The following is a 26,818-nucleotide window of genomic DNA, read 5'->3' as shown; positions in this document are numbered from 1 at the left end:
AAAATAATGTGATTTATACTCATATACCACTCAAGTCGTGACTTCATTATTCAGGGATTTTAAACATTGAACAGCACACCGAAGAAGCTTGATTCCATCCAAATATACATGAAACCCTACTTGATATTTAGCAAATGGAGGATATTGCCATGATATTACTCAGAAAAAGAGTAAAAGCAAGAAGTAGTATAAACAGTGTCAGATCACAGAAGTCACTTCAAAGTTTAAAGAGGAAATGATGAACCAGCCTTTTCCAGTTCCTCAAAAATTGGCGTAAATGTTACCAAGATGCCAAAGACATTCCAACAGAGTTAACAGAGTAGAACACTTAAGAGTCCATTTACCTATAAATGGTGCCAGACCATCAGAGATAACAAATGATAAAGAAATACAGGGAAGGAATGTAGACCATTGGGGGAAATTCGATCACAAAGAAAGGAAAGAAGAAAAAAAAGAAGAAAGAAGGAAAGAAAGAAAGAAAGAAAGAAAGAAAGAAAGAAAGAAAGAAAGAAAGAAAGGAAGAAAGGAAGGAAGGAAGAAAGGAAGAAAGAAAGAAAACCAACAGTAAGGGTAGAAATCATTTTAAATCAATTTTAAAATATGGGCATTTTTCAAGGTACCTCCGCAATATAAGAACATATATAAGAATGGCAAGCAGAGACACACCAGGCATTGGGAAGGCACAAGATTACAGGTAGAGGGCTACTTGTGAAAGAAGACATCCAAGTCAAATGTCGAAAGTGAAGCAAAAGGAGAAAAAGAAGCTTTAAGATAGAAGGCCAGAAAAATCCTTGGAAGCCACACACAAAGAGGGGTCCAACAACTCAAAATTTTGATAACAAATGTGATCACACCAGAAAGCACAGCCTCTTAAAAGACCTCCTACTCCCTGACTGCAAGAGTCTAATTCACTATTGCAAGATTCACTGTGACTCTTAAGAACTAAAACTGAACTTTACCTTTACATTTTTTTCCTCCTCCCTTAGCATATCTTCCAAATTGGTAGCTTTCTCTTCTACAGACATTGTTTTCTCAGTTATCTGCTTTAATTTTTTTCTCACAATCTGATTATGATTTTTAATTTTCTGTAACCTAGAGAGAGTTTAAGAGGAAAGAAAGAAAACATATCTAAAAAGTAATACAAACAAGAAACAGTTTATCCTAAGATTTCTTCATATAACGTGAAGGTGTCTTTTGCCATAAACCTATTCATTACCTTTTTGTTACCTTTCTGTAAACCTTTATATTTATTAAACATATATTTAATAGATCATAAAAATATTGTTCCTAAGCCTTTACAAAGAAAAACCCAGAAAAAACTTTTTTTCAAGTTTAATCATTTAGCAGCTATCAGTTTACAATTATTAACAAGAGCTTAAATATTTGATAATTTTTCTAGAACTAGTCAAGAACTAGGTGCCTGAGTGGTTCCGACATTTAATGTCCAACTCTTGATTTCAGATCCAGGTGTGATATGAGGGTCATGAGATTGAGCCCTGCATCTTGTCCCTCTCCTTCGGCTCCTCCCTCTACTTGTTCTCTCTCTTTCTCTCCAATAAAAAAATAAAATCTTAAAAAAATAGAAGTAGTCAAGAACCGTAAACATATTTAAATATCTTTTTTCTTACCTTGCTGTTTCTTCATGAATGTCCTTCTTTATTTTGGAAATATTTCTCCTTATACCTTCTAAATCACTGGAACTTCTATTCACAGTGGCTTTTAAAGAATCCAGCTATTCATTAGTTAACAGACAGAAATTAAATTTTTATTCTACATCTTATAAATTAATTTCATTTTTGAGAAGTTCTATTCTGAACATGTTAGGTTTTAACCTACATCACAACCATAAATACAGTGGCCATGTTGCTGTAAAACATATTAACAGCTTTTCTTTTTGATTTGATATTATATTCTGGATGGCTTATAGCATGATACTGGCAAATTACAGACTCTACATAGATGTATTAAAGGTACATAGAGCAAAAGCATCACAGTATTGGATTTTGGCAATGATTTCTTGGATATGATAGGCAACAAAAGAAAAAAAGACAAACTGGACTTCATCAAAATTTAAAACTTCTGTGCATCAAAAGACAGCATCAACATAGTTAAAAAGCAGTCCAAAAATGTAGAAAATACTTGCAAATCATATACCTGATAAGGGATTAATATCTAGAATATGTAGATAATTTCTAAAACTCACCACCACCACCACCACCAAAAAAAACAAAAACAAAACAAACAAACAAAACTGATCCAAAAAATGAGCGAAGGACTCAAATAGACATTTCTCCAAAGAAGATATACTAATAACCAATAAACTCATTTAAAAAAAAGCTCAACAGCATCAATCCTTAGGGAAATGCAAATCAAAACCATAATGAAATACCACCTCACACCCTTCCATGAGAATGGCTGCTACCAAAAAAAGAAAAGAACAAGTATAGGTGATAATGTGAAGAAACAAATATTTGTGCACTCTTGGTGAAAATACAAAATGGTACAGCCACTACAAAAAACAGTATGCTGGTCCCTCAAAAAATTAAAAACATAATTACCATAATTATCATCCAGGAATTCTGAGATAATTGTACACCATGTTCATAGCAGCATTATTCACAATAGCTAAAACATGGCAGCAACCCAAGTGTCCACTGACAGATAAACAGAGAAGCAAAATATTATATATATATATATATATATATATATATATAAAATATATACATATAATGGAATAGTATTTAGCCTTGAAAAGTAACAAAAATTTGACATCTGCAACACCATAGATAAACCTTGAGAACATTATGCTAAGTGAAAAAAGTGAAATAAGCCAGTCAGAAAGAGAAATACTGTCTGATTTCATGTGTATGAAGTACTTAGAGTAGTCTCATAGAGAGAGAAAGTAGAATGGTAGTTACTAGGAGCTGGGTGGAGGGGTAGAATGGGGAGTTAGAGTTTAATTAGTATGTAGTTTCAGTTTTACAAGAAGAAAAGAGTTACAGAGATTAATGGTGGTGATGGTTGCATAACATTGGGAATTTAATACCACTGAACTGTATGCTTGAAAATGATTCAGATGGTAAACTGTATGCTATGTGTACTTTATCTCAAATTTTTAAAAATATGTTATTGATTTATTTGGGAGACAGAGTGAGAAAGAGAACATGACCAGGCAGAAGGACAGAGGGAGAAGCAGATTCCCCACTGAGCAGGGAGCTCAATGCAGGGCTTGATCCCAATACTCTGGGATCATGTTCTGAGCTGAAGGCAGACATTTAACTGACTGAGCCACCCAGCTGCCCCTACTTCATCTCAATTTTAAAATTTAGAGAAAAGAAATGAAGTACTGATGCATGCTACGACATGGATAAACCTTGAAAACATCATGTAAATAAAAGAATTTATGTGAAATGTCCAAAATAGGCAAATCCATAGAGACAGAAAGTAGATTAACAGTTGCCAGAAAAAAAAAAAAAAACAGTTGCCAGGGCTGGGCTGGAGGAGGGAAGTAGAATGATTTTTAATGGGTAAGGGTTTTTTTTTTGAAAGACAAAGATAGCCTAAAATTAGATAGTGGAGATGGTTGCATATTCTATGTAATATTAAAAACCAGTGAATTATATATTTTAATTTTTAATATTTTTTATTTTTTTATAAACATACAATGTATTACTACCCCAGACGTACAGGTCCGTGACTCGCCAGATTTACACACTTCACAGCACTCACCATAGCATATGCCCTCCCCAACGTCCATAATCCCATCACCCTCTCCCTACCCCCCTGGCCAGTCTCAGTTTGTTTTGTGACATTAAGAATCTCTGATGGTTTGTCTCCCTCCCAATCGTATCTTGTTTCATTTATTCTTTTCCTACCCCCAAACCCCCCATGTTGCATCTCCACTTCCTCATATCAGGGAGATCATATGATAGTTGTCTTTCTCTGACTTATTTTGCTAAGCATAATACCCTCTAGTTCCATCCATGTCATCGAAAATGGCAAGATTTCATTTCTTTTGATGGCTGCATAGTATTCCATTGTATATATATACCACTTCTTCTTTATCCATTCATCTGTTGATGGACATCTAGGTTCTTTTCATAGTTAGGCTATTGTGGACATTGCTACTATAAACATTCAGGTATGCACGTGCCCCTTCGGATCACTACATTTGTATCTTTGGAGTAAATATCCAGTAGTGCAATTACTGGGTCATAGGGTAGCCCTATTTTCAACTTTTTGAGGAACCTCCATGCTGTTTTCCAGAGCGGCTGCAACAGCTTGCTTTCCCACCAAAAGTGTAGGAGGGTTCCCCTTTCTCCGCATCCTCGCCAGCATCTCTCATTTCCTGGCTTGTTAATCTTAGCCATTCTGACTGGTGTGAGGTGATATCTCATTGTGGTTTTGATTTGTATTTCCCTGATGCCGAGTGATGTGGAGCACTTTTTCATGTGTCTGTTGGCCATCTGGATGTCTTATTTGAAGAAATATCTGTTCATGTCCTCTGCCCACTTCTTGATTGGATTATTTGTCCTTTGGGTGTTGCGTTTGCTAAGCTCTTTATAGATTTTGGATACTAGTCCTTTATCTGATACATTGTTTGCAAATATCTTCTCCAATTCTGTCAGTTGTCTTTTGGTTTTGTTAACTGTTTCCTTCCTGTGCAAGACTTCATCTTGATGAAGTCCCAATAGTTCATTTTTGCCCTTGCTTGCCTTCTCTTTGGCAATATTCCTAGGAAGAAGTTGCTGCAGCTGAGGTTGAAGAGGTTGCTACCTGTGTTCTCCTCAATGATTTTGATGGATTCCTGTCTCACATTGAGGTCCTTCATCCATTTTGAGTCTATTTTCGTGTGTGGTGTAAGAAAATGGTCCAGTTTCATTTTTCTGCATGTGGCTGTCCAATTTTCCCAATACCATTTGTTGAAGAGACTGTCTTTTTTCCATTGGACATTCTTTCCTGCTTTGTCAAAGATTAGTTGACCATAGAGTTGAGGATCTATTTCCGGGCTCTCTATTCTGTTCCACTGATCTATGTGTCTGTTTTTGTGCCAGTACCATACTGTCTTGATAATCACAGCTTTGTAATAGAGCTTGAAGTCTGGAATTGTGATGCCACCAACTTTGGCTTTCTTTTTCAATATTCCTCTGGCCATTTGAGGTCTTTTCTGGTTCTATATAAATTGTAGGATTATTTATTCCATTTCTTTGAAAAAATGGATGGGATTTTGATAGGGATTTCATTAAATGTGTAGATTGCTTTAGGTAGCATAGACATTTTCACAATATTTGTTCTTCCAATCCATGAGCATGGAACGTTTTTCCATTTCTTTGTGTCTTCCTCAATTTCTTTCATGAGTACTTTATAGTTTTCTGAGTACAGATTCTTTGCCTCTTTGATTAGGTTTGTTCCTAGGTATCTTACGGTTTGGGGTGCAATTATAAATGGGATCAACTCCTAAATTTGTCTTTCTTCTGTCTTGCTGCTGGTGTATAGAAATGCCACTGATTTCTGTAGATTGATTTTATATCCTGACTCTTTACTGAATTCCTGTACAAGTTCTAGCGGTTTTGGAGTGGAGTCTTTTGGATTTTCCACATATAGTATCATATAATCTGCAAAGAGTGAGAGTTTGACTTCTTCTTTGCTGATCTGTAAGTCTTTAGCTTCTTTTTGCTGTCCAATTGCTGAGGCTAGGACTTCTATACAATGTTGAATAGCAGTGCTGATAGTGGACATCCCTGCCGTATTCCTGAACTTAGTGGAAAAGCTCTCAGTTTTTCTCCATTGAGATTGATATTTGCGGTGGGTTTTCATAGATGGCTTTGATAATATTGAGGTATGTGCCCTCTATCCCTACACTTTGAAGAGTTTTGATCAGGAAGGGATGCTGTACTTTGTCAAATGCTTTTTCAGCATCTATTGAGAGTATCATATGGTTCTTATTCTTTCTTTTATTAATGTCTTGTATCACACTGATTGATTTGCGGATGCTGAACCAGCCTTGCAGCCCTGGAATAAATCCCACTTGGTCATGGTGAATAATCCTTTTAATGTACTGTTGGATCCTATTGGCCAGTATTTTGGTGAGAATTTTTGCATCTGTGTTCAAGGATATTGGTCTGTAATTCTCTTTTTTGATGGGATCCTTGTCTGGTTTTGGGATCAAGGTGATGCTGGCCTCATAAAATGAGTTTGGAAGTTTTCCTTCCATTTCTATTTTTTTGGAACAGTTTCAGGAGAATAGGAATTAATTCTTCTTTAAATGTTTGGTGGAATTCTCCTGGGAAGCTGTCTGGCCCTGGGCTTTTGTTTGTTTGGAGACTTTTGATGACTGTTTCAATCTCCTTACTGGTTATGGGTCTGTTCAGGTTTTCTATTTCTTCCTGGTTCAGTTGTGGTAGTTTACATGTCTCTAGGAATGTATCCATTTCTTCCAGATTGTCAAATTTGTTCGTGTAGAGTTGCTCATAATATGTTCTTGTAATTGTTTCTATTTCTTTGGTGTTGGTTGTGATCTCTCCTCTTTCATTCATGATTCTATTTATTTGGGTCTTTCTCTTTTCTTTTTGATAAGTCTGGCCAGGAGCTTATCAATCTTATTAATTCTTTCAAAGAACCAGCTCCTAGTTTTGTTGATTTGTTCTATTGGTTTTTTTGTTTGTTTGTTTCTATTTCATTGATTTCTGCTCTGATCTTTATGATTTCTCTTCTTCTGCTGGATCTAGGCTTTCTTTGTTGTTCATTCTCCAACTCCTTTAGGTGTTGGGTTATGTTGTGTATTTGAGATCTTTCTTGTTTTTTGAGAAAGGAATCTATCGCTATATATTTTCCTCTCAGGACTGCCTTTGCTGTGTCCCACAGATTTTGAACTGGTGCGTTTTAATTATCATTTGATTCCATGAATTTTTTCAATTCTTCTTTAATTTCCTGGTTGACCCATTCATTCTTCAGAAGGATGCTCTTTAGCCTCCATGTATTTGGGTCCTTTCCAAATTTCCTCTTGTTATTGAGGTCTAGCTTCAGAGCATTGTGATCTGAAAATATGCAGGGAATGATCCCAATCTTTTGATACTGGTTGAGAACTGATTTGTGACCCAGGATGTGCTCTATTCTGGAGAATGTTCCATATGCACTAGAGAAAAATGTGTATTGTTGCTTTGGGATGGAATGTTCTGAATATATCTGTGATATCCATCTGGTCCAGTGTGTCATTTAAGGCCTTTATTTCCTTATTGATCTTTTGCTTGGATGATCTGTCCATTTCAGTGAGGGGAGTGTTAAAGTCCCCTACTATTTTTGTATTATTGTCGATGTGTTTCTTTGATTTTGTTATTAATTGGTTTATATGGTTGTTTGCTCCCATGTTAGGGACATAGATATTTAAAATTTTTAGTTCTTCTTGTTGGACAGACACTTTGAGTATGATATTGTGTCCTTCCTCATCTCTTATTATAGTCTTTGGCTTAAAATCTAATTGATCTGATATAAGGATTGCCACCCCAGCTTTCTTCTGATGTCCATTAGAATGGTAAATTGTTTTCCATCCCCTCACTTTAAATCTGGAGGTGTCTTCGGGTCTAAAATGAGTTTCTTGTAGGCAGCATACTGATGGGTTTTTTTTTTTTAATCCATTTTGATACTCTGTGTCTTTTGATTGGGGCATTTAGCCCATTTACATTCAGGGTAACTATTGAGAGATATGAATTTAGTGCCATTGTATTGCCTATAAGGTGACTATTACTGTATATTATGTCTGTTCCTTTCTGATCTACTATTTTTAAGCTCTCTCTTTGCTTAGAGGACCCCTTTCAATATTTTCTGGAGAGCTGTTTGGTGTTTTCAAATTCTTTCAGTTTTTGTTTGTCCAGGAAGCTTTTTATCTCTCCTTCTATTTTCAATGACAGCCTAGCTGGATACAGTATTCTTGGCTGCATGTTTTTCTCATTTAGTGCTCTGAATATATCACGCTAGTCCTTTTTGGCCTGACAGGTCTCTGTGGATAACTCCGCTGCCAATCCAATATATTTACCATTGTATGTTACAGACTTCTTGTCCCAGGCTGCTTTCAGGATTTTCTCTTTGTCGCTAAGACTTGTAAATTTTACTATTAGATGATGGTGTGTGGACCTATTCTTATTGATTTAGGGGGGGCGGTTCTCTGCACCTCCTGGATTTTGATGCTTGTTCCCTTTGTCATATTAGGGAAATTCTCTGCAATAATTCTTTCCAATATTCCTTCTGCTCCACTCTCTCTTTCTTCTTCTTCTGGGATCCCAATTATTCTAATGTTGTTTTTTCTTATGGTGTCACTTGTCTCTCGAATTCTCCCCTCGTGGTCCAGTAGTTGTTTGTCTCTCTTTTGCTCAGCTTCTTTGTTCTCTGTCATTTGGTCTTCTATATCACTAATTCTCTGTTCTGCCTCATTTATCCTAGCAGTAAGAGCCTCCATGTTTGATTGCACCTCATTAATAGCTTTTTTGATTTCAACTTGGTTAGATTTTAGTTCTTTTATTTCTCCAGACAGGGTTTTTCTTATATCTTACATGCCTTTTCCAAACCCAGCAAGAGCCTTGAGAATCATCATTCTGAACTCTAGATCTGACATATTACCAATGTCTGTATTGATTAGGTCTCTAGCCTTTAGTACTGCCTCTTACTCTTTTTTTTTTTTTTTTGTGGTGAGTTTTTCCGCCTTGTCATTTTCTCCAGATAAGAAAATATGAAGGAGCAAATAAAATACTATAGGGCGGCAAAGACCCCAGGAAAATGTGCTTTAACCAAATCAGAAGAGACCCCAAATCATGGGGGGAAGAAAGGAGGTAAAAAGAAGTTCAGAAAAAAAAATTCAAAAAAGAAAAAAAATAAAGAAAAAATATTTAAAAAAAATAAATATATATATTAGACTGATGACTAGAACAGGGTCACCCATTAACTTTGGGAGTATTTTGGTCTCTTAGAAGAAACTACCTCCCAAAATTTTAGAACAGGGTCTAGAACAGGGTCAACCACTTAATTTTGGGAATATTTTGGTCTCTTAGAAGAAACTACCTCCCAAATTTTTAAAAAATGAAAAACATATATAAGGGTAAACACAATGAAAGGATGGAATATAAGTATAAAGATAAAAAAAAATTTTTTAATTTCTAAAAGGACTTGATAAGATAAGTTGGTTGGGAGAATAAAGAAAAAGAAAGTGTAGAGAAACTGCCCGGGCTAGAGACTAGAATAAGCCCAGTGTTAGATTTAGGGTGTATTTTGATCTCTTAGAAAAAGAGATTTTTTTAGAATTTTTTAGAAGAAAATTTTTTAGAAGAATTTTTTAGAAGAAATTTTTTAGAAGAAAAATTTTTTAGAAGAAAAAACTCTATGTGTACATAAAAAATAAAGTTAGATACAATGAAGGATAAAATATGACTATAATAATAAAGGTTCAAAAAAGATAATTTTTTATGAAAGGTATTGTTAACATAAACTAGTTTAAGAACGTTTAAAGAGGAAAGGATAAAAGTTAAAAAAAATTTAGCAGAAGAAAAAATATTAAATAAAAAAATTAATTAACTTTGCAAGACTAAAGAATCATAGGGAGAAAGCCATGAATTCCATGATTTGCTTTCTCCTCCTCTGGAATTCTGCTGTTCTCCTTGGTAAGTGAACTTGGTCTTGGTTGGATTTCTTGTTGATATTCTGGGGGAGGGGCCTGTTGTAGTGATTCTCAAGTGTCTTTGCCAGAGGCAGAATTGCATCACCCTTACCAAGGGACAGGCTAAGTAATCCGCTAGGGTTCGCTTTCGGGAACCTTTGTTCCCTGAATGCTTTCCGTACAGTTCCCGAGGACGGGAATGAAAATGGCAGCCTCCCAATCTCCAACCCAGAGTTGCCAAGAGCTCAAGGCCCCACTCCTCAGTGCACCCTTAGAGAAAAGTGCTCAATCACTCCCATCTCCCTGGCCTCCAGCCATGCTCCAAGCTCATCCAGCCTGTGACCAAGCATCTCATTCTCTGGCACACAGCTCTGCCTGGAGTCTCCGAACCCTGCAGATCCCTGGGCTCTTCCGGGGGGGGGGTCTCCCCAGATCTTGTGGGGACCACACTCAGAGCACTGGCCTGTACCACAGATTACAGTTCAAGGTAACCTCAAATTGAGAGCTCACTCCTCGGCTTGGTCTCTGTAGCCAGGTTCCCTGCTCTAATACCTGCGAGCTCTGCAACACTCAGACACCCCCGATCCTTCCATGACCCTGCGGGACCGGAGGCCATGCTGTTCCTACCCTGGCTTCACCCCGGTTTAGTCTCTGGAGCGATGTCCCTCAGTGGAGCAGACTTTTAAAAGTTCTGATTTTGTGCTCTGTTGCTCCACTGCTTGCAGAGAGCCAGCCCCTCCCCCCACAGATTCCCTTCTCCGCCGGTCCTACCTTTCAGAAAATGGTTGATCTTCTGTTTCTAGAATTGCTGCTCTTCTTCTCTTTGATCTCCTGTTGGGTTTGTAGGTGTTCAGAATGGTTTGATAAGCTTTCTAGCTGATCTCCTGCTACCTGATGTTGTCTCAGCCTGCTACTTCTCCACCATCTTGACTCCTCCCCCAAATTATATACTTTAAAAGGGTGAATTATTATATGTGAATTATATCTTGATAAACAAGTAATGAGTGAACGAATTCTGACATTTTTTAATACAATTGATTTAAACTTTAAAAATTTTAAGAATAAACTATTATGAGTGACATTTAATTTAGGCAAGAAATATGCTTATTTCACTTCTTCAGGATCAAATTTAATTACTCTTCTTGGACAGAAAAAAAACTTTCCTTCTTTATCAGAAATAAAAAGTGTAGGGGCGCCTGGGTGGCTCAGTGGGTTAAAGCCTCTGCCTTCAGCTCAGGTCATGATCCCAGGGTTCTGGGATCAGGCCCCACATCAGGCTCTCGGCTCATCAGGGAGCCTGCTTCCCTTCCTCTCTCTCCGTCTGCCTCTCTGCCTGCTTGTGATCTCTGTCTGTCAAATAAATAAATAAAATCTTTAAAAAAAGAAAAAGAAATAAAAAGTGTAACAACTTGTACAATGAAATGCTCTACACTATTCCAATTTCCAATCCCTTCACACCATCTGTGATATGTCTGGAACCCCTCTTGCTTTCACCCAGCAGGGCTAAAATGCAGTACCCTAAAATTCCACAACATGAAGGGACATAAGAAAAAGGAACTAGAAGACAGTTCGTTAATCAAAAGAGAGCTTTTATGCTTATTTTTATAGTAATTTTTCATAAATACACAAGCCAGTCTTTTTAGTTGACATACCTCATCTTTCAGCTGACTTCTGTTTGTTTCATGACGCTGATACTCCATTCTACATTTTAAAAGTTTACGATCAGCAACAGAAATTCTTTTCTCATATTCTGTGTTATTCCCAATCTCATTTTCCAAAAACTTGATCTTTTCTTTAACCAAATTTTCTTTTTCTCGTATTTCCTGCTTTATCCTTGTTAATGCCTAAGGTTTAAAAATATGTTAAATATATGTTTAATACAATGAACAAAAGAGAAAGGAATTTAGTTTTTATTTTTCTGTATTCAGTATTCTATCAAAACTTCTTAAGACAGTATTGTCTTTAAAGAGAGCCTACTTTGGGGGCACCTGGGTGGCCCAGTTAATTAAGCATGCAACTCTTGATCTCAGCTCAGGTCTTGATCCCAGGATCTTGAGTTTGAGTCCTGCATTATGCTCCACACTGGGAATGGAGCCTACTTTAAAAAAAAAAAAAAAAAAGTCTATTTTTATATGAATAAAAACAAAGTATTAATATGTTACACAGTTACACATCAGTATCTATAAGGTCTTTTTTTTTTTTTTTTAAAAAACTGGTACTTTGCTGAAGAGAAAAATGTAAAGCTTTCATAAACAAAAGGTAATATTCTAAAAAATATAACAGTGTTGAATATTTTTACATAGAAAGTTGAATTTCAATTATTTTATTATAATAATATATCACAGGACCAGGTTTTTTTTTCGTCTTTTGAGAATAATATTTTAGTTATTTGTTTCAATAAGAATGTCTTCACTGAGGGGTTTTGCTGGTCCTGGAGATACAAAATGAATAGAATATACAAGGTAGTAACTGAGACATGGACAAAGCACCATGGGAAAAAGAGATGATGAAGTGTACCAATGAGGAATTATTAAAAGGCATTACTTAAGAAGCTTCTTTTAAGTTAGGCCTAAAAAGATTAATAGAGATGCATAAATAATGTGGTGAAAGTATAGGGAGGGCAGGGACGGAATGGGGATGTATCAGGAAGGGGTGGGTACATATGAAAGGAATGAGGCTGGAAAGGTAGAATTAGGGTCCAATTGTGAAAAAATTCAATTTTTTTAACTGCCATGTTTAAGAGGTTCAATTTTTAAGTAGTATGGAACAAAGAAGATTCTAGAGCTGAGGAATAAAAAGCTCACGTGGTTTTTACCACGTGATGTTGATGGCAACATGTTAAAGGAATTGGAGGAAGAAGTAAAATTTACTCTAAAATGTAATTCCAAAATGAGGTCCCACCAAACATTTAATCCCAGAAAATTGGGTTGAGGGAGGGTATATGTTCTAAAATTAGTAACTTTTAGGAATGCTGCCTCTAGGGCCCCACAGTGGCTCAGTCAGTTAAGCATCTGCCTTCAGCTGGGGTCATGATCCTGGGGTCCAGGGATTGGGTTCCCTATAGGGCTCCCTGCTCAGTGGGGAGTCTACTTCTCCCTCTCCCTCTGCTGCTGCTGCTGCTGCTCTCTCTCTGTCAAATAAATAAATAAAATCTTTAAAAAAAAAAAAAAGAAATGCTGCATGTAATACTGTACATATTGGCATATTAAATGGATATATATGTCTGTAATGTACTACATTTTTTTAAAGATTTTATTTATTTGCGAGAAAGAGAGCATGAGCAGGGGAGTGGGGTAGGGCAGAGGGAGAAGAAATGGGGAATGGGGTATGGCATTGGGGGAGTAGAATAGGGCAAAGGTCAGAGGGAAAGGGAAAAGCAGGCTCCCCCCTGAGCAGGGAGCGCAACTTGGCGCTTGATCCCAGGCTCCCCGAACTGAAGGCAGAAGCTTAACTGATTGAGCCACCCAGGTGCCCCTGCAAAGCATTACATTTAAAAAGCATTGAGAAACAAACTGAGGGTTTTGGAAGGGAGGGGGGTGGGGGGATGGGTGAGCCTAGTGATGGGTATTAAGGAGGGCACATATTGCATGAAGCACTGGGTGTGGTGCATAAACTGAATCTTGGAACACTGAAAAAATAAAATTAAATTTAAAAAATAAAAGAAGCAACATTTAGACTGCTGAATTTTCTAGACAACACAATCTATAAAAAATTAAAATATGTGTAACAGTGTTTAAAAAAGGCATTGTAAATTTATTTAATCCCACATTTTCTCTGTAACAATCAACACTCTAGGGCACCTGGGTGGCTCAGTGGGTTAAGCCTCTGCCTTCGGCTCAGGTCATGATCTCAGGATCCTGGGATCGAGGCCCGCATCGGGCTCTCTGCTCAGTGGGGAGCCTGCTTCCGCCTCTCTCTCTCTGCCTGCCTCTCTGCCTACTTGTGATCTCTGTCAAATAAATAAACAAAATCTTTTAAAAAAATCAACACTCTATAATGTAGCATTATATATATATATATACTTAACTTACTTAAGATGTTTGACCTGTCTTTGGTTGTATATACCATGTTCATTCAACCAAAGACAAGTCAAAACATCTTAAGTTTATAAATGCAAAATGATCATTCTAGAACTTTCTGCCTTATATTTACTTTACTACCACTTAAAAAATACTTTAATACCTACTTCAACATTCACATTTTGTAACAATGTTACACAATTATAACAATTAACACTCTATAATGTAGCATTCTATATATATATACTTAAGTATAATATAATACAATATATACTTACTTAAGATGTTACCTCTGAAACTAGCAAAAGATAACACTAAGTCTGTGTTTAATCAGTGTGGTACTCCTTTGTTCCAAGCTTCTTCCCTACTATGGGTGCCTCAGTTCAAAAGTGAAACTTTATCACAGTCTAGGTTTCTTTCCTGACTCTCCCTTTTTGTTTCTTGGCCAACCATGAGATTCATTTCTCTACACCAGTGATTACTTCAAATAGCACATATATTAAATCCAAAGCAACTTGGACAACCATGTGTATGTCAGAGCATTGATTTACTGCACTAAAATTATCCACTGACTTTCTCTTGTTTCACATTTCAAAGGGCAGGATCTAGTCTTCATAATTATAATGCCATAAGTAAATAATCTTCATAAAATCACATATCTAAGTGCAAAGAGTCAGCCTTGAAAAACATTTACCAAAACTATTGAACCCTACTACAAAAGTGATTTTTAAATAATGTGAGTTACATTTGAAATGAATACGTTAAATACAAAAGAGAATACCACAGTTGAACATTGCAAGGACCGAACAAGTATTTTACCAAGGCACCGTTATCAATGTCTCGATCTCTCTTCTGCATCTGCTCTATTGTGTTCTCCCACTGTTTAATGAGTTCTTGTCTTTCATTATGAATCTTACGAAAATCTTGTGCCGCTTTATCCAATTCTAACTGTCAGAGAGCAAATAAGATTTTTGTGAATTTAAGTGCTTTAGCATATATCCCTTCAATAATTAAGAAATAAAATATTTCTTAATTGTCTTATTTCTTAATACTTAATTAGAAATAAACTAACCTGTGCACTTAGAGTCTCTGTAAGTTCATTGTCAAGTACCTTTCTTCTCTGATGACATTCCAAAGTCAGTCTTTCTAATTGCAGGGTCAATGCCTATAATGTAGTTGCATGTAAAAATATTCATAATTATCATTTAACTTAAAAGCTATTAGTATATCTCACATTAAGTACTATTATATTATAGATACACACTTATTTGCTACCTAAACCAACTATACATTGTCTTTTCACCCCAAAGGGCGCAATGAAAACTCAATTATTTCTAAAAAGACTTTCAATACATTTTAAAGTTAGAAAGAATTAAACAATAATTCGCCATTTAAAATTATTTGAAATAATGTATTTGGTATTAAATCTATAGAAAATAGCATGTTTCATAATATTAACATATAACACATTGAATTACAAGTAGATTTTAAGTAATGTTATAATAATATATTAAATAATACTATAGCCTCAAATCAGCAAACACTGTATATTACATTCAAACTATTATTTAGACAAAAAAGTTAAATTATTTATACATAATTCTAATATAAAACTTTCTTCTCTGAAATGCTTTCATTTCAAAATACTTTTGAAAACTCTTCTCAGTCAGGATTCTTAAGCTAGAGTCTGTGGATCCCTAAATGGTTAGAGGATTTCAGAGGATCTATAAAATTTTCAGCAAAACTTTATGAGTATTTGAGTATACTCACTTTTCTAAAGAGAGGATCCTTGGTTTTATGAGACTGTCAAAGGGGTCTCTGACCGAAAAAAGTTCAAAAACTATGGCATTCAAATTACAAATCTAATTTAGGTAAAAAGGTTCACATACTACAGATTTAGAGAAAACCTAAGATTACAGTTTATAATTTCTCACCCTAATTTTATTATCATCTTGTTGTGCATACTTCTGAAGAGTGAGGGCATCACTATCTTTATGAGCTGATTCTTCTAACCAGGCTTCCAATGCTTGCTGGTCCCAGTTCATCTGACATTTCAAACCATCCAATTTTTGAGTAGTTTTAAATATGTTGTTCTAATTTCCAAAGAAAGGGGGCAGGAAGAGATTACAAAATATTATTTACTACACAAACTAAACTAAAACATAATATTACATATTACAGAACATATAAAAAGGAAGAAGTAATCCTGTCCCTTTCCCAACTTCCATGCACATCTTATTATATAACTATCATACTTGTATTTAATTCTTCAGTTGTAAAATAGAGAGGAAATGATTATACAAAATTGAGAATAGTAGTTGAGTCAAAGACGGCTTAAGAAGGCTTTAGGGAAAGTCTCCCAGAGCAATCTCTAATATTAGTCACTCCGCCAAATCCACCCCATGTGGATATATGATCTTAGTAAAAATAATGTACTTGATATGCTAACTCAAGCCCAAGTCAAGTCCCCTTCAGCTCCACTTCCAATCAGATTCTTCCCTCTAAGAGATGTCTCCTATGGAAATTTTATATACTTCTAATTGAAATAAATATAGTTGTTAAGAAGATAAAAATATTTCTGTAAATGAATCAGTCAGTCAGAGAAAGACAAATACCATATGACTTCACTCATACGTGGAATTTAAGAAACAAAACAGATGAACATAGGGGATGGGAAGGAAAAATAAAATTAGATGAAAACTGAGAGGGAGGCAAACCATAAGAGACACTGAATTCTAGGAAACAAACTAAGTTTGCTGGAGGGGAGGTGGGTAGAGGGAAAGGATAATTGGATGATGGACATTAAGGAGAGCACTTGATGTAATGAGTCCTGGGTGTTATATGCAACTGATGAATCACTAAATTCTACCTCTAAAACTAATAAAAAAAATTTCTGAAAATGCATTCATTTAACAAATCTACAGTCAGAAAACAGATCAATATGCAAATAAATACAAATTAATATAATAAAATATGTATGTATATGTATACATATGCATACACATGTACATTTCTACATGTATATGCACATGTAAAGAGAATTGAATTTGCTTGTTTTGTTTTGTTTTGTTTTTTGAGAACTGAATTTGGATAGATCTCCCAAATTAGGCAACTAAAACAAAGGAAAAGATAAAAAGAGGTTACAGTAGTTTATTGTTAGAGTTACAGGCTAATAAATTAATATAAAAGGTAAAAATTTTGAATGAAAAATGAAACTCAACATTAAAAATAATTTTTTATTGTGGCCTTTTAAAAATATATGAATGAATTATACCTAGTAACATATGATACTTATGAATAAATTATGCCTAGTATCACACAATAGACAGCCAGTATGGTACTCTGCACATGGTGGCTCAATGACTGTTTGGTAAATGAATAGTGGGAAAATAAATATAATATCCCATCATTTCATTCAAATGACAATGCTGCATGCTTTTCATTGTCCAAAAAACAATGTAAGTAAATGTCGGGAAACTAAAGAATGCCTTTACCATACAGAAAAAAAAATCAGTGTTTGATTGGTAAGGGAAGAAAGAACAATAGCACAAAATTTTAAGTAACATTTCAATACACACTTCCTTATCACTTTTCTTTTCCCGTATTGAAGCCATTTCATTTTCCAGTCGTTGGATTTCATCCTTCACTCGTCCCAGTTCTCTTTCAGCAATGATCTTAAAATGTTCTTCACTTTCAATCTCATGCTCCCTCGCTTTACAAAGAGACTACAAAATAATTTGCAAGATAGAAAGAACTTTTTAATTTTTAGTATTATAGAATATTTATAATAATCCATTAGCCCCCCAAAAAAGTTCACACAAAATACTTAGATTAAGTATTATTAATTCCATTTCTCTGAAACCTAAATAATGTTAGACTTTATGATTCAATGTAGTTTGTGTTGCATACTAGTTATAAGAAAGTCAGTTCATGGAATGACCTAGGAGAAAATATTGTTGTCAGCAATTTTCAGATATTATGCTGGTCTAGGGAAATTGAAGAAAACCAAAGTTTATAATGGTAAGACATAAAAATACTTGGGAAATGAGATGTTTCCATAGACTGATTACATATTCTAATTAAGAGATAATTTATAAATGACTTATAATTTATAAACAGTGATGGTTATAAATATTTCCCAAAACATATTAATAAACCATCAAAGCCTTTGTGTAGTTTTACTTAACAAAATAGTATTTGTTGACTGTTGAGTTTGGAGTGCTTCGAAGTTCTCACCATCAGTATTATTTTTAATTATTAGAGCTTTTAGTGCTATAGGAAGTTTATTGTCTTTTGTGTCTATTATCTGATTTAATTAAAGTTTGACTATAATGAAATAGAGAATCTCTAACTTTCAAATCCCCAACTCAGTGATTTAATAACTTTAAGAAAAGATGTTCCAGTTTAATTACTCAATCATATTAAGATTCAAAAATTTGAAGTGTTGCTTTTAAAGTTCATTAAATTTGTAGTTTCCTAATAAGACTTATACACAATAAAATGGTTACTTATCTGTATTAATTATAAATTGGTATTAAAAGCATACTTTGTTCAATTTAAAGAATTACATATCTTTCAAAAAAAGGTAGAATGCATTTTTTTAAAAATAGTTTGAAATGGAAGTTAGTAAACTCGTCAGTGCTGATTTGCTGGGCATCATCAGGGAATGATGTTCTACACATGAACAGACTATCTATAAAACAGAAGCTTACTTAACTAATCATCTTAAGTTTTAAGTTTATTATTTGTAATAATATTTCTAAAATGGATTATACTTTCTCTGGTTATCTTAAATAATACCCTAAATACAATTTAACTCTTCCATTATCGCAAAATCCTAAAATACTGTGGTGCCCTAAGGGCTACTGAAGTGTGTGAACTATTTGCCTCTACTCAAAATGGCCCAGCAGGTTCCACTGAAAAAGTGAAAAGAAGGTGGAAATGTTATCACATGTTATATTAGGTCTATTTTGGCTTAAAATCACTGATCACTAAACCCTTCTCATATAATCTGGTAACTAAATATTATAATATACTGTTTGAATGATTTCTTCTTTCAAATATATTAGTTATTCCTGAACTTGGTAGCAGCAGTGAGTTCCTCAATGCCTTTTTTTCCTACCTATTTTCAGGATCAAGGTTATGTTGACAATAGTTTAGCTATGCTAAAGTTTCCTGTTGGATCCCTAAAATAAAATCACAGGTGTAAATGCAACGTGAAATGTTCCATGACTACATATGGCACAATCAACATTATATTGGGATAACTGTACCTGTGTAAATGAAAATTCTTGCTTAACATTTTTGAAGTGAGAAGTCATAGCATTAATTCGATCTTCATAGTCACGTAGCTGGTCTTGCAAGCTCGACCTTTCCTCTTGCAGCTTTGACAACTGTAAATAATATGTGTAGTAATTTAGAGATTACTATGGGAAAATTAGCATTATATTAAGACAATAGAAATCTCTCAGATTTCTCAGAAATCTCTCAGGGACCATTGCTAAGATGCAATTTTCACACAGCAGTACTTAAAGGGAAAAAATGAGATTTTATTCTGTAATTAAACCGCAAGATCTCTAGAACAAACAAGAGCATAATAACAGACATAACAATAACACAAAACATGAACCATAAATTTGAAAAGTAGTGGGACACCAGGTATAATAGCTCCTCCTGAACTCCTACGCAAAACCAAAAGATTTAGGGTAAGCCAGATAGAACAGAAAAACTAACTCTCATGTCCTTAAACCCTATTTTTTTTTAAAGATTTAATTTATTTGACAGAGAGAGATCACAAGTAGGCAGGCAGAGAGAGAAGGGGAACCAGGCTCCCCAGTGAGCAGAGAGCCTGATGTGGGGCTCAATCCCAGGACCCTGAGACCATGACCTGAGCCTAAGGCAGAGGCTTAACCCACTGAGCCCTCCAGGCACCCCAGACTCTATTTCTTAAGGTATTTTATGTGTCATTGAATTAGAACACTGAGTAGAAACAAAACAATGCAAATGTATAACAAACCAACAAAAAAAACCTTTAATTACAAGATAAATTCTTGGGACAATTAGAATATATCAACCCTCAAAGCTATACAAAAGCTCAACAAAACAAAAATATCCTTTCCTATACTCTTGATCTGCGGTTCCCAAAGTTGGCGCTACAACCCAGGAGGTATACAACAAAATCCACTAAAGTACAAATGACAATATTTGAATTTTTAAATAAGGAAGAAAGAAGATAAATACTAATGTACTCTATGTTATATCCTGTATTTTATTGAACATACTAAGTAATATTAAATGTATTTTTTAATTTTTTATTTCATTAATTTGTTTTACTTTTAATTCTACTTTGTTGTTGTTTTTAAGATTTTATTTATTTGACAGAGATAGAGAGATCACAAGTAGCACAGAGAGGCAGGCAAAGAGAGGGGGAAGCAGGCTACCTGCTGAGCAGAGAGCCTGATGAGAGGTTCGATCCCAGGACTCTGAGATCATGACCTGAGCTAAAGGCAGAGGGTTAAGCCACTGAGCCACCCAGGCTACCCTGTTGTTCTTTTTTAAATTTTTAAGAGCAATTGATGTGACTTTTTGTCACATCAATTACTATGGACTAAATGTTTATGTCACCCCCAACTTCATATGTTGAGGTCTTTACCCACATGTGGTGGTATCTGGAGGTGGGCCTTTGAGAGGTAAACAGGTTTAAACTAGGACCTGAAGGTAGGACCCTCATGATGGAATTAATGTCCTTATAAGAAGACGAAAGACCAGAGAGCTTCCTTTCTCTCTGCCATGTGAACAACGGGAGAAGGCAGTCAGGTGCAAACCAAGAAGAGGGCTCTCACTAGACCCCAACCACGCTGCGATCCTGATCTCAACTTCTAGTCTTTCAGAACCTTGAAAAATAAATGTCTGTTTTTTAAGTGACTCAGTCTATGGTATTTTGTTATAGCAATCCAAGCCAACTAAGGCACTGATTTAAAAATGATGGCATTTATCGGCTCAATCCTGGGATTGAGCCCCACATCGGGCTCCCTGCTCCGTGGAGAGTCTGCTTCTCCATCTGCCTCAGCTTGCTGCTCTACTTGTGCCCTCCCTCCCTCCCTCTCTCTCTCTGTCAAATAAATAAATAAAATCTTTTAAAAAAAATAAAATAAAAACAAAGTCATTTAAGCCTGTAAATTTTCTCTCAGTAAGATTTTTGCTGTTTCTAATGAACATAGGTGTTAATCACTCTTTTTATTGTTTTCTAAAAGCTGACTTTTTCCCTATCAATTTCTCTATAATGGAAGTGCTATCCAGGAATATATATCTGAGAAATTGGCCTAGTGATTTAAGATGGATGTCTTAGTCAGCTCAGGCTGCCATGATAAAATATCATAGACTGAGTGGCTTAAAGATCAGAAATTTATTTCTCACAGTTCTGGGGGCTGGGAAGTCCAGGACTGAGGTGATAGCTAGCCAATTTGGTTCTGTTGAAATCTCTCTTCCTGACACAGTGCCTTCTAGCTGCATACTCAAATGGTGGAGACAGAGTGTGTTCTGGTCTCTCTTCTGCTTCATATAAAGATACTAATCGCATCATGGGAGCCACATTCTTATGACCTCATCTAAGCCTAATTACCTCCCAAAGACCCCACTCCAAATAACATTACATTGGAGATTAGGGCTTCAATATATGAAGTGGGGGAGAATCAGTCCATAACAATGGAGGATAATTTTTAAAATTATTTATTACAAATGCTGTTGGCTTATGATTAGAGGATGTAGCCTATAAAATTCCTACCACTCAGGCATCTGGATGGCTCAGTTGGTTTTGTGACTGCCTTCAGCTCAGGTCTGATTCTGGAGGCCCAAGATCAAGTCCCACATTGCACTGGGCTCCCTGCTCAGCAGGGAGTCTGTTTCTCCCTCTTACCCTCCCCCACTCATGCTCTCTCTCTCATTCTCTCTCTCTCAAATAAATAAAATCTTTAAAAAAAAAATTCCTGTCACTCATTTCTTTAATTGTGGCAAAATACCCATAACCTACTTTTTATCATTTTAACTGTTTTTCAGTGTGCCTTAAGAGTGGCATTAAGTACATTCATGTGTTGTGCAAACACTGCCACCACCCACCTGAAAATTTTCATCTTCCCAAACTGAAACTCTTTGCCCATTAAACCCTAACTCTTTATTCCCCCTCACCCCAACCCCTGAAAGTCATCATTCTACTTGTTATCTTTTTGAATTTGATTACTCTAGGTATGTCACGTAAGTGGAACCACACAGTATTTTACATGCACCTTATTTCACTTCGTATAATGTCTTTAAGGTTTATCATTCACTTTTAATGTATTAAGGATTTTGTCCTTGTACAGTAAATGATCCACCTTTGTAAATGTTTTACTGACATATTCTTTAAAGTATTTATTTGGGGTGCCTGGGTGGCTCAGTCAATAAGTGTCTGCCTTTAGCTCAGGTCATGATCCCAGGGTCCTGGGATGGAGCCCCACATCAGGTTCCCTGCTCAACAGGAAGCCTGCTTCTCCCTCACCCACTCCCCCTGCTTGTGTACCCTCTTGCTGTGTTTCCCTCTGTCAAATAAATAAATAAATAAAATCTTTTTTAAAAAATAAAGTGCTTATTTAAGGAATATAATGCTCTCGGTTTTCATTTTTATTGTATTATTCATAACTTTATATCCTTATTTTTTACCTATTAGAATTGTCCAATTCTGAGGAGGTCAATATTGAAGTATCCTACTATTTTTTTGTCAAAGTCTACTTGTATTTATAACATCTTTCACTTTTATGTACTTCGTTATTATGTTGTTTGGTGCATACAGCTTTATGACTTTTTTCTTCATCAGTTTTAACTTTTATGATTGCATAATGAACCCAGAGCAAAAGCATCTGCTTTTTAAATGAAAGCATAACAATTCACTCTCCACGAGCTGATAATTCCTTCCCTACAGAATTCCCAGAATTCCCTTTTGTTTCTAAATACAAAAGGTCATGCAAGGACCACCAGATATTTATTGAAAACTTATATCATGTGAGGGATATCAAGATAAACAAAAGATCCCAGAGGAAACATAATTCAAGGCACAAAGAAGAATTAAACACACACACATGCACACACACACACTCAGCCAGACTGTAAATGATATTGTAATTTGAAAATTAGAAATTTGAAATTTGAAAACAAGACCACATACTACAAAAAAAACAACCAGCAAATAACCTGAAAATTAAAAATATGGTTGACAGGGTTGCCAAAATAAAAACTATAATGTAAAAATGAAACAAAACCCTAAAAGCTTCCAGAGATTAAAATTATAAACTATGAAGGAATGGAAATCATTCTAATATCAGATTAACCAACCAACATCGCTACTGGAAGATAACACTGTCCAAATTCTGTGCAAAAAAATATTTTTAACCTAGAATATCCTATCTAGCCAAAACCATCAAATGTGAGATTAAATAAAAAACATCTTCAGATTCAGAGTGTTCCTCCTATACACCCTTCTCAGGGACACAAAAGAAAGTATTTCATTATTTAAAAAAAAAAAAAAAAAAGGAAATAACCCAAGAAAGAAGATATGTGATCTAGGAAATAGAGCAAAAACCCAGTAAAGGAATAAAAGAAATTCTCAAGTTAACAGTTGGAAAATGGGCCCAGGAAAAAATAGTCCATATTACAAAACATAGTACTCTAGAAGGAAGGAGTAGAGGGAGAAAAAAGATCTGATACTATGATTTAAAGAATATAAAGTTAATGCAGTCAATGCAAGAAATCAACTGGCAACCAAGGATGCAAGGAATCAAAAGCACAGTACTACAGACCCTTCTTGAAACAACTATTTGAAGATAGAACCTAACCAGTCAAAAGATGAATTAAAGTGAAAAGTCCATAAAGAGGTAAACTAAATAAAACTGGCTGCATTAAGGATCATCAAATCAGTTTACATATTACACTAAGACTAAACACTTGTAGTAAATTAAGGACATTGAGCAGAATGAAAAAATAAACCTTGATAATATAAAAATAATAAAACAGCTATTTTTTAATGGGGTAAAAGATCATGGAAACAAGTATGAGAGCTAATTTCTTTGTTTTAAAAATGAGAAATGAAATGAAATGGTAAATTTCTCATAAAATTCTCATATTAAAAATGAGAAATGAAAATCAGGGAGTCAACCCTTACTGTCAACAAATGAAGCAAAGCGTTTTTTCAAACAGTAATTTAACCATTTCATTTATTTTCTTATATAGCTTTTCCTAATGTTAAAAAAATTTTTTACCAATTACTATTTGTTGTAATCAAGTAATATATACCTAAAATTCAACAATCCCTTTATTTTTGTCTCTTAAAACAAGTAAAATTAAATTAATATTTTTATTAAATAAAAATTGTTATGTTAAAAACAGTACACATAGTAGGATTCCATTCTTACAATACTTCTGTTTGTCTTTTCAATCCATGTATCTATAGACCACGATATCTAGAATATTTGTTTAATGTCTTAATAGTCACACTTCTATAGTCAACAATAGGTATTTTAAAGAGGGAATACTCCATTTTTTATTTTATGCACTTCTGCTATATGTGAATGGCTTAAACTTACCAGAGTTGCTTTTTTAATGCCATTGTTTATCCAGGTGAAGCAATTAAGACCCTCACTCTTCTTCTATTTCTCTGTGATATTTTTAAAATACCTAATATAATTAACTGTATATAAAATCATATGAGACAAATATTATGGTAATAATACCAAAAACTAATATCTGAAAGTTTAATGTACATTAATGTCCTTAGAACTGTATTACAATCCCGTGAAACATTTATTTCCAGTTTACAGAAGAAGAAACAGGCTAGTAATTAAGGCTAGTAATTAAGATCTGAACAGGCTAGTAATTAAGATCTGAACCCATGGCTGGATTCTTCTTATTACTCTTCAGTACTCAGTGCTAAATCTGTTATATTCCCTAATGTTGTTCTTCACTAAAACAAACAAAAAACTGCAGCCAACTAAGTTAGACATGAGTAAAAAAGTCAGAATATTTTGAAAAAAAAAATCTTCAAAAACAGTGAAGGATTTTCATTTTCATTTTTCAGAGGAAAGAAAACCTCTTCCATTCTATAAACTAACATAAACATCATCTGTTCTTCTTGGACCCTCTTCTACACAACACATTGCCATGTGATGGAACTTTAGGCTGACTGTTAAAGGTTTTTAAAAGTTTTCTGAGCTGGCTGCAATTTTTTTTTTAAAGACTTTATTTATTTATTCGCCAGAGAGAGGGGGGGAAGAGAACACACAAGCAGGGGGAGTGGCAGGTAGAGGGAGAAGCAGGCTCCCCAAGACAAAATCCCAGGGGCGGGCGGGTCATGACCTGGGCTGAAGGCAGATGCTTAATTGACTGAGCCACCCTGGTGTCCCCGGATGCAATTTTATTTTTAACAACTATTATGCATTGGTTGCAAGCTGGCATAAAATATTCTTTACAACTTAAAATATTTTATATCACTCTGTGACAACATTCTCAGTTGGAAAAGCTGCAAATTGTACATTTTACATTCTTACTAGATGTTCCTCTTGAAAACATTTCTCCGAGTCACTTTCAACTTCCAACGTCATAGGCAGAAACTCAAAAAGAAACGTCAACCAGAACGTGTTTTGTTTATAAACATCCGTCAACAACTGTTGCTGCAAAAACCTCAGAAGTCCCTTTGCAAGGCGTGCTTAATTCTGAGGAAGGTAAAAGTGGACGTGGGGACCAGCCTTTCCTCTCCTGCCCAGGAGGCGGGAAGTGCGTACACGGAGCAGGAGAGGAGGAGAGAGTAACGACTTAGGCTTTATAGTCCTGAATATCAATTATTGTATCAATTTACGTTTTATAAGCTTAGCAAGTTCCGAAAAGGGCGGGCAGGTGAGAGAGAAAGATGATGAGGCTGAGAGTCAGGCAGTGAAGAGATGAAACTGGGGAAGAAGATGGGAGGAACAAAAGAGTTGGGGTATTCCTGCCAACCAGAAAACTTCCCCCTTTTACCCCGCCTTCTTCACCTGATCCTTACCTGATCTTCCAGTATCTTGTTCTCCTCATTTGCCACCGGGATAGCAAACCCATCGTCCCAGTGCAGCTCCGCCAAGAATTCGCTACTCATGGTGGCAAGCCGATAGGGGACCTCCGACAGGGTGCGGAAGAAAGATCCGTCCTCCCGTACAGCCGAGGAGCGCCACGCCAGGCGGTCCCCGACCCCAGCAAAGCTCCCAGGTAATCACCGCCGCAGCCCTAGCAACCGTCCCGCGCCCTTAGTTACCAAACAGGAAGTGCTCAAACCGCAAGGCAAAACTTCCGGCGGAGAGCTGGGTCCCTAGATCTTGAGCCGCTTTTTCTTTTTGAGCTCCCAGATCCCTAGATCTTGAGCCGCTTTTTCTTTTTGAGCTCCTCTAGAACCTTACTCCAGAGGTTCGCTGGGGTTGCCAGGCGCCAGCATAACTCTGCCTCCAACTGCGGCCTGGTGTCCTCTCCCCAGGCACTCCCGGAGGTGTAAAGTCGGTGGCGCCTGCAGTCTCTAGGCTACACAGGGTATGGAAATGGCGTTGCGCTAGGCAACCGCCGGATCGCAAGCAGAGGAGAGCTAAGGAAAACAATAAACCAGACTTCTTCTTCTTCTTTTTTTCCTTTATTATTTGAGAGAGAGAATGAGAGAGTGAGAGCATGTGAGGAGAGAGTTCAGCAGGAGAAGCAGACTCCCTGACAAGCAGGGAGCAGATGTGGGACTAGATCCCAGTACTCCAGGATCATGACCTGAGCTGAAGGCAGACGCTTAACGATGGAGCCACCCAGGTGCCCCTTCATTTCTTCCTAATCTCGAAAAAGGAACCAGCCCACATAATCATGAAGGCATTATTCCGCTGAGGGGGCGCCCCCATTAGATTGGCAAGCACTTCGCCAATTCGGTAATTTGAATTACCAGCTTGGCACTGGTAGACATTTGAGTTTACAGCCTCTGTTCTACAGCATCTCAGAAATGGAAAGAATAAAACGATAAACTAATCTAATCCTTTCATTTTCCAGATTTAAAAAACTGAGGCTAAGGTGAAGCGATTAAAATCAGCAGGACCTAAACCAGGATGGAGATATACTACAAACTATGCTGTCTGCA

The 26,818-nt window shown here is 35.9% G+C and overlaps 1 protein-coding gene across 1 annotated transcript in view; it reads right to left on the bottom strand.

Moving 5' to 3' along the window:
• The window catches only part of CCDC39 (coiled-coil domain containing 39), a 53,749-nt gene extending 27,699 nt beyond the window's left edge, over positions 1-26,050 (bottom strand). The window contains exons 1-9 of the mRNA XM_032340039.1: positions 25,724-26,050; positions 18,936-19,055; positions 17,241-17,387; positions 15,597-15,755; positions 14,735-14,827; positions 14,482-14,610; positions 11,296-11,487; positions 1,629-1,732; positions 960-1,092 (exon numbers count right to left, since the gene is read on the bottom strand). Of these exons, the coding sequence (XP_032195930.1) occupies positions 960-1,092; positions 1,629-1,732; positions 11,296-11,487; positions 14,482-14,610; positions 14,735-14,827; positions 15,597-15,755; positions 17,241-17,387; positions 18,936-19,055; positions 25,724-25,813 (1,167 nt within the window). The 5' untranslated portion in view covers positions 25,814-26,050. The remainder of the gene's footprint in view (positions 1-959; positions 1,093-1,628; positions 1,733-11,295; positions 11,488-14,481; positions 14,611-14,734; positions 14,828-15,596; positions 15,756-17,240; positions 17,388-18,935; positions 19,056-25,723) is intronic.
• Positions 26,051-26,818: the final 768 nt, after the last annotated feature.

This window comes from Mustela erminea, chromosome 1 (genome assembly GCF_009829155.1).
Source record: "Mustela erminea isolate mMusErm1 chromosome 1, mMusErm1.Pri, whole genome shotgun sequence".
NCBI classification, from domain to species: Eukaryota; Metazoa; Chordata; class Mammalia; order Carnivora; family Mustelidae; genus Mustela; species Mustela erminea.
This window is presented reverse-complemented; position numbering and strand designations above follow the sequence as displayed.